Source organism: Macrobrachium nipponense, chromosome 5 (assembly GCF_015104395.2).
Source record: "Macrobrachium nipponense isolate FS-2020 chromosome 5, ASM1510439v2, whole genome shotgun sequence".
Lineage (NCBI taxonomy): Eukaryota > Metazoa > Arthropoda > Malacostraca > Decapoda > Palaemonidae > Macrobrachium > Macrobrachium nipponense.
Window position 1 is genome coordinate 75101648 of NC_061107.1, and position 9397 is coordinate 75111044.

Here is a 9397-nt window from a genome sequence, read left to right on the forward strand (position 1 = left end):
TTACTCTATCTTGTCCTTCGTCCAGTCCACTCTCCAGGTATGGAAGCTGTTGGCGAAGGAACCATCACTGGCCTTGCTGTAAATTGGGGAAAGATATTTGTCAGTCTATTTATTATTCATTTTTCAACACGAGAAAATTCTCATCGTTTCCTTAACAATTTTCTATACACGAAAGTAGATAAGTATTCAAAGGTATCCTGAAGTACACAGGAAGAACTGAATATCAATACAGAAACGTGTGTATATATGTGATATATGTGTGTGTGTTTGTGTTCAGTACAATGAGCACCTGGAATTAGCAGGATTATACATTCCTACGGCACTTCTTCATCCTTTTTACAGTAGTATACCATAAGCGTTGCCCGACATTGAATCACAATCATGATTAAAACTGCAGGCCAAACATGAAGCGCCATTTCGTCAGTGTATAACGTGATCTCGTACACAAAATATGTTTTGAAACGATCCCCATCTCACCCCCCCCCTGCCCTCTATCAGCCACTCCCTCCCCCACCAATATGATTACACTCTCGTGGTGTATCACATTCACTGAGTATATACTTCATCGAAAAAAACAAAGGTTACCATCAACCAAATCAGCTTCAAGAGTCATCCCCTAGATAAGAGGTTCTGAACTAGGGGTATCCATACATCTTAGGGGTATGGGAACCACATGCTATGGGTATGAGACTTGACCTTTGGATATTTGTACAAAGTGTCAATGTATACATGGGTACATTTGTAAATAAAAAAAACTATGTAACACTATTAATGCTTTTGATTTTCTTGTATGTTCCATTCCTAGCTATTCATACCTGAAGTATGTATTAAACTAAGTATATCAAGTTATATTGCCAACAAATAGGACTTAGGTAGACTTAAGCAAAGAGGGTAAGGAACCATATTGGGCAATTCATTGCGGGTCTGGAGTCATCAAAAGGTTAAGTAAGACCCTCTGCCCTAGATAGTTACAAAAATGAATCTTCGACATCCGATACTCACTACTCCACATGAGTCAAGTCGTATTTGTTGAGTGGCCAGAAAGGTCCCCAGTGCATTGTGGTTCCTCCGAATTGGTTGCCCAAATCGCCATAGTCGTCGTTGCCTGCATCCAAAATGAATCATTCAATTAGGAAAAGGTACAGATAAATATATAAAAGCACACAAGTGCCATCAGGAAATGGAGAAGAGGTGCAGATACAAAGAATAGTCAGAAGTGGCCTCATATACATATTAGTCTTGCTTTATCTCCGGATATCCGGTGTTATGGAGACAAGGTCCTCCAGCCTGACACACACAGAGAGAGAGAGAGAGAGAGAGCACTTATACATTTCTGACTATGCCAGGCAATTATTAGTCAGAAAGCAAATATTTATGTATCAACCATTTCTATGCATGAGACATAAAAATGATTTAGAGAATGAGGGTATACTCTTTTAATATTCTTATATTGTAGAATAATTTTCACTTATATATATATATGATATATATATATATGTATACATAATATATATATATATATATATATATATATATATATATATATATATTAATTATACATATAATTTCATACTAAAATACTTAGTAAGTCACACAGAAATAAAATACATTTCATATTTAACAAACATATCCATAGTGATCAGGTCGCAAAAGTGATCATCTTGTACCCTACCCCTGGATTCGACGATGTCAATCTCTCCGCTGGCAGGCCAGAGACCATAGGGCCAGTTCCTGGGTAACATCCAAACAGCTGCAATGGATAAAATTTAATTTCATGATCAAGTTTGTCTCCATATATGTATATTTCCAACCCTTCAGAACTCAAGCTGTCCCTTACTGGGCTCGTGAAACACTAATGTACAAGTTACTGCAGTTTCATTTCTTTAATGAATAAAGCGTGGAATTTTTCTATAAGATATTTTTTGCATTTTATACACACACATACACACACACACATATATATATATATATATATAAATATATATATATATATATATATATATATATATATATATATATATATATATATATATATATATATAATATATATATATAAAATATATGTATATAAGAACAACCCCTACCTGGCCACAACCAGTCTCCTCTTGGCATCTTTGCACGAACTTCGATTCGTCCGTACCTAAAATGGACAAACGAAGCAATTATTAGACACTTATAAGCACTACTATAAGGTTATCATTATAAAAGATTTATCATTGTTTTCGCTTACTCGGGGAGTAAGCCCACAAACTACTATGTTGTTGTTGTTGGGTACCATATTTTGCTTTGCTGATCTTACTGTGGAACAGATGCAAAAAGCATCTAGTTACTTAAATTACTAGCTAATTCTCTAAATACAAGTGAATATATTTTCATGGTTTTTTTTATTAATTCTTTCAAAATCAACATTTTTTAGAAATGGAATGATTCAAACAACTGAAATTAAGCACTGGATCGCGAATGTTACCAGTGCATTGTTCTTAATTGCGTAGTTTAAAAAAATTAATGAAAAATTATTGTACTCTGCTATCATTGGCAAAAAGTAACACTAAGAGATCACTGGTAGTATGAATGTACTTTATAAGCACTTTATATTGAAAGTGGTTGCAGCTCCACCTACGGGGAACACACACTGTAGATGCAAGTACTAAAGACATTAAATATACATTGACTCACTTGAAGGCAAAATCAGACATGGTCCTGAGTCTGGCACTCATGATTGGGTTAATAAGGTTATCGGCAGTGCCAGTTCGATCGCAGCCCCAGTAAGCGTTCCCGGTGCAGACGTCACCCCGGCCATTCATCCCCCAGAGGTTCAGGTTTCCACTGGTGAGGAAGGACTCGCCTTTCCATTCGGAGACCAAACCCTGTGGAGGACGTGCAATTAGGAAAGTGGAATAAACAATAAACAAGTAAAAAAAAATGCCGAGTATTCTGTACATCGCATACTCCTGTCCACACTAGCGGGCATGCCCGTCAATCACATCCAGCTGGTTATATTTTCTCTTGCTTCTCAAGCAGTGTTACCAGACAATGTCATCGTTCTGGCTCCATACTCAGTCTGTCAGTACAGCAGAACGGGTTATGAAAACAGTGTTTGCCTGTCGGGCAGTGCCCGCTGGTGTGGACGGGGCCTAATGCTGTTTGAGCCGTTGCCCGTGAAATTTTAACCACTGCACGGTGGTGGCCTGGCCTATATATAGTTGCCAGACGCATGATTATGGCTAACTTTAACCTTAAATAGAATTATTAAAACACTAATGAGACTAGAGGGCTGCAATTTGGTATGTTTGATGATTGAAGGGAGAAATGACAGGAGGGGCTGATTACTTACAGGTCTGATGAAGAGAGTGGAGTCCCTGGCATAGCTGATGCTACGGTTGTTGACGTACACTTGGAACTCCCAGTTCTGTCATGGAAAGAGATGATTATAACTGGTTCACTTAAGGTAGATTCGTTGGGTGATCCCTATGCCTACGAGACGTTAGTTTGGCGGCCGCTGATTGGCTGGGAGCTGCCTACCTCCGGTACCAGCCAATCAGCGGCCACCAAACAAACGTCTAGTAAGAATAAGGCTCATCCGCAAATCATACCTTAATGTGAATCAGTTATAGTTGGTCAATTCAGTATTTTAAGCTGGTGTTACAATGGACAAAATGCATTTCATAAAATCAATTTTTGAACGTTATGATAAGAATGCGTCTGGAAGAATTTTTTTGAGATCAATTCTCTGTTTTCACTGGATAGGAATATAAAAGATTTAGGCCAGAAGCCGAGTGGTGGCACCTGTGAGGTCATTCAGCGCTAAAACTAACATTGAGAGGTCAAGAAAGGGTGGATAACAAGATGGAAGAGAGATCATATGAACGGAGATATAGTAAAAGAAATCAAAATGATTACAGCATTGGGACGAAGGGAACCTGCAAAGAACCTTTAGTAATGCCTACAGTGTACCCTGTGAGGTGCACTGACGGCATTATACCTTCTTACGGAGCCTGTTTTTACTGATTACCCCCTATCTATCTCAATCTTTAGCCATTTTTAAAATTATTAAATAGCATTGTCAATGACAAATACATAAGCTTTCATGAAAACGGACGGCAGGCTTAGCTACAACTCAAGGGAATACAAGATACCCATCACCAGTCAATGGTGCCCAAGAGGGCATTCTAATGATTTTTTTTTTTACAGAGATTCATCGCAGCATTAAAATCTAGGTCATGTTTTTTGGTCAATTGCATTTGTTTTCCCTTTATTACATCACGCGAATATTTATAAACGGATTTTTATCATTATTACGTATCTACTAAAAGTTGGGCAAGAAACGAATAGCTTTAAATGGGTGGCAATGATCTCTATCCCTTTCTCGAGCACAGGGAGTCAGTGATGTCAAGTCAAGTCATCGAAAACACAAAGCGCCATTCATCGACACCGAATGCAAAGCAGGAAGGCGTCTTAGACTAGATTAGGTTAGGATGGCCTTTATCCCGCTATTTACTTAAGGCAGTCGAAATACATCAGCTGAACATTAGTTAGACTATGCTCAACTGCAACTCCGGGTGCTTTTCACTATGTCTAAGGACTGAACATACTAAAACTTCGTTCGTCTTGTTACCATCCGTACGCGGAACCGAAATATTACCAATTGAAAAAAAAAATGTAGCTTAGACCGATTTTGATATCCCGGTCTATAAACTATGCCCGAAACCAGATTTCATCGATAAGGCGGGGTTTCTCTCCATACAATAGCAACTTTCTATTTATAAAGACCTTTGAACCAGGAAAAACTACATTAAAATATAATAGTATTATACTGAAATCTTAATGTATGGTGTTGTCTGCGTCAATGTGTACATTTTATCAATGTGTAGGTAGGCTCCTTACTGCTCTCATGGGCTCGAGCCTCAGCCTACGAGTATTGGTATGCTATGAAAACGCACAAAAATGTCCATTTTTTTTTATATAGGACAGGTCAACGAATAAAATAAAGATTAAGGTTAAAGGCTTACAAATACGAGAAAAGAATCCGCATAGCAAAACGTGAACACAATGAACGTTGCGACTAAACATTCGTGAGTGTTGGTGGACTACTATGAGATTCAGGGTCTCTGTAACACGGTTTTTTGGACTTTGCTCCTTGTCAAAGCATCGGATGTAGCTGAAAGTTGGCATATGTATATTTTACAACCACACACAAATTTTGTCAGCATTATCAATAACCTATACCCGATAGTTTTAATTTTTATAGAGTAAAAATGATCTAGCCGACGCCATGGCCAATGATTACGAGCCAAGAGTCGAAAAACATTCATTACGTAAGCAAGGTAAACAAACACCTTTTGACTAAATATTGCCCCGCCCATCCACCAGACAGAAGTTCCATCGGCTCTGAAACCCAAAGACTTTATGAATGGCGAACGATACATAGATGTGGGTGGGGTATCAGTGCTAGCGTAGTAATACTACTGTAGCAGTAGTGCCGCAACAGTATAGCAGTAATATACATGAATTAAACGTTTAGGCCAACTGCTGGGATCCTTGAGGATCATTTAGCACTTCTTACAACTACTCGAGAAATTAGCTTTTATAGCCAGAAGTTAAATTTTCTAATCCAACAATGCCCATGGTAGCCTTCAGTGTTATCCTGAATTATAACGAGGCGAAAGTGGGTGGAGCCTCATGAAGTCACCATCCTGACGATAATTATTGGTGAAGGTTTAAAGCCAATATACGGTACCGGCTATTTTTTTTCAGTAAATAGGTAGATAGCCAATAAATAAAAATTACATGACATTGGATATAGCAGTTATCAAATCAAGCTTGTCTACTATGTGTTTGGTAATTACCAACTATTCCCTACATCTTGTCAATCTGATTGTGACCTATAAAGTAGACTGTAATTTATTAGGAAACTTATTTTGGGAGTTAGACTAATAATCGAAGTGTTTTTGTATTTATTAACATATTTTGTTGGTTTGTTCATTATGACAAATATCAGTGGAGAGGTTCCAGAGTTCATAAAGGTGTACTGCTTTGCTTGTATTTAATTTGTATGTCATTGTTGCCAGAGGTTTAGCCTTCGTTACGTATAGCCAATCATCCATCGAGAAAAAGAGAAGAAATTATGTCATAAGTTACATAACGAGTGCGTTCGAAACCATTTCTCTGAGTAAGTTGGCCCGTCTTCAAAAAAGGTCACTTTTACATTATAAGTACCAAATTTATTCAACCTACGTAGTGCAGAATACACTCAAAATTTATGTGTTGATATAATATGTATTCTGAATAAGCGTTATATTTATGAAATGCATAGATAAAAAGTTATTGCGAAAAAACCGTGTTACAGAGGTCCTGAATCTCATAGTAAGTCACAAACCATGTGTTTGACCCACAATGCATCAGCAATGTCGTACGTAAACAGAGTTTAAGTTCGCTAATTCTGTGCCCTTATATTCAAAGTTATCTCTCGAAATCTGGCAACATGCGTTCAGTTGCAATAGCCAGAACCGAAACAGGAAAATGGACAACTGCTAGAGCTTGTTTCCTCACTTCAAGGGGACAGACAGTAGACTAAGCAAAATGTTAAGGAGTCCTTCAACAAGACAATTAGTACTAATGCTCACTGCTGTTCCCCTTCTTCACCTCAACAAAACTCTTAGACTGTATTACAGGTTAGTAGCTTTTAATGAACTCGGCTACATTATCTTGCAGATCGTTCAAGTTGCGGAAATGCGTATTTGAAAGTTAAATAGATTATTTATAGGACTTTGAAATAAGTCTGAAAGACTGGTAATAGAAGCATAAGTTTTGCAGGGCTTTGATATGATATTTTTGTTGAGAGGAACATAGGATTAAGGATGAAGTTTTTTCTTGAAGCCCATTTGCATATCATTACAATTACTTCCGTAAATGCTAAACCTACAGATTATAATATATTATCAGTTGGTGTTTTAAAAGTTAACCCCGTAAAACTGAAATTAAACCAAGTTATTCATAGCTTACAGTTTCACTAGTACTAAAACTCAAGATGTCATCAATTTTAGGGCACTAGGTATATTATAGTATATGGTTTCCGTTTGAGAGTTACCTAAATATTAACCCAGCTTCCTTCTCGCAAAAGAACACACGAAAGAGTTCTAACTTTACTGCAAAAACTCTCAGCTTTCGTGGTTAGTAATTTTCCCCGAGTTGAATCGTTAGACCTATATGGGCAACTCTGAGTCTCTCCTCTCTCATCGAATCACACTTACCCCACCGCCAGACATTGTCACTTCGTGCTCCCAGACGTCGTGGTCCAAGAAATCGAATTCATCGTTGAAAATGAGACATGGGAACTCTTTGCAGTCCTTGGGGTCGACGATATCTGGAAATGAAGTAAATAGTTTAGTCCACGGGGAATAAATGGCCTTGTATATTTTAGGCACTTGCCCAGTAATTGATTAGCCTGTAAGCAAGTCTATTTCTAGATAATATTACTTCATCTTGAATTTTAATTAATCTCTGATGAACTAAAGTTCATTCAGCATTACCATAAGCTGATATCTATATTTTCTCTGTTACCTTTGCTATAAATCAATGCAACATACATAATAGTTCAGCAGAATAACGACTTACCAGCAGCGAAGGCGCAGGTGGCCAGTAGCAATAAGTATAGGGTCCTCATCCTGAAAGAAAAATAAACAGATAGATAAATAAATAAATGCACCAAGATTCTTGTTTCTCATGGGTTACAGAAATAAAAGCTGAAACTGCCACATGACAATGATTAGTCATATCGTTTTCATGTTTAGTTCTTTATGTGAGAGATGAGAATATTCTTACTGGGGAAAAGAGCAGTATTTAATTACCTTAGTTACCAGACTTCAACATGGGGGTTAGTATACACCGAGACATTTTTCATAGCAATGCTGTAAGTTCTGTAGGATCTTAGAGCAAACTCCTTTTAACAGGAGAGCGTATATCCTACCCCCGCACTTATACAGTTTACTCACGGGGCTAAAAGCGCTGACGGTACTTGATACAGTCAAAAAAATAATAAAAGCAAGACATGTCCTTTTCAATTCCATTAGCAGTTTCGCTAAAGATTGCAAATGGAATAACATCTGACGTGTTTATTCTTTGAAGCCAACCCTAGTTTTTAGATACCTTACGCACAACTGTTTTTTTTTTTTTTTTTTTACCTCACCTGAGGGGGGAGAGGGATCGTGAATGAGGTTTCAAGGGGATGCAGACAGTCTGCCGTCTGCGTGTGCGACCTGGTGCTTTATATACGCGTGCTAAAGCAACCATTGGTCATATAGAACGGGATAAGCGTTGTATAACATCAGACAAGAAAAAAAAAAAGTACGAACCCTTTCGTAACTTTCAGCGCTGGCTTATTTTTGTTCGAGTTCACACACAGTTCATTTCTCATGTTAAAAAACATATTTTATATTCGTCAGGAGCTACAGCACAATGGTACGATAAAATGGGAGTGTAGACGTGTCATGTTTTTATTGCAACTGATAAGCGCTAAGTGTATTATACTGCAGCTGTTTCACTCAGCAGCAAACTGTGGAAAATACTTGTCATTCATTACATGTTTTTCAATGTAGGGGGGGTAGTGCTGTCAGGGGCACCTCCTGCTGTACTACACTGTAAGCATTACTTGACGTTATTTGCAACGTTCCTTCTGTCCAAAGCTGCAACCCCCTTTCATTCCTTTTAATGTACCTCCTCTCACATATCATCTTTCATCCATTTGAGTTTCCACTCTCTCCTAACAACTGATGCATAGTGCAGCTACTTCGAGGATTTCCTCCTGTTACACCTTTCAAACAATTCCTGCTGCCAGTTTTCATTTCAGCTCTGAATGACGTCACAGATAATTGGCCCTTGTCCTAATATATATATATATATATATATATATATATATATATTATATATATATATATATATATATATATATATATTCTCTTCTGTTCTATCACATGCATTCCTTGGAACTCATTCCGACAGAGAAAAGGATACTAGAATAACTTTCCCAAAACTGAAGCGAATTTTACTACATCAGTGCTCAAGGGTCCAGTAAAAATGTAGATGGCTGGAGAGAAATTCTCAGTAAATAAGTTTAAAAATAGTGATGGTCCCAAGAGGGTTTAAGGTAAATGAGAGAAAAATTACTGTTTCTGTTCTGCTCAATTTAATGATGTTTTATTTCCCAAAATATTTGCATAAACCCTGTATATATATATATATATATATATATATATATATATATATATATATATATATATATATATTATAATAATCTATATATATATATATATTATATATATATATATATATATACTGCATGTCTATATTGACTACCAACTACCATATACATATCAATATATAAGCAAGCTTCCATCAGCAT

At 37.1% G+C, this 9397-nt stretch overlaps 1 protein-coding gene across 1 annotated transcript in view; it reads right to left on the minus strand.

The window, feature by feature from the left end:
• LOC135215412 (beta-1,3-glucan-binding protein-like) overlaps positions 1-8304 on the minus strand; it is a 49639-nt gene extending 41335 nt beyond the window's left edge. The window contains 9 exon segments of the mRNA XM_064250023.1: positions 5-76; positions 1003-1105; positions 1673-1750; positions 2085-2140; positions 2677-2867; positions 3335-3409; positions 7251-7363; positions 7615-7664; positions 8186-8304. Of these exon segments, the coding sequence (XP_064106093.1) occupies positions 5-76; positions 1003-1105; positions 1673-1750; positions 2085-2140; positions 2677-2867; positions 3335-3409; positions 7251-7363; positions 7615-7664; positions 8186-8289 (842 nt within the window). The 5' untranslated portion in view covers positions 8290-8304.
• Positions 8305-9397: the final 1093 nt, after the last annotated feature.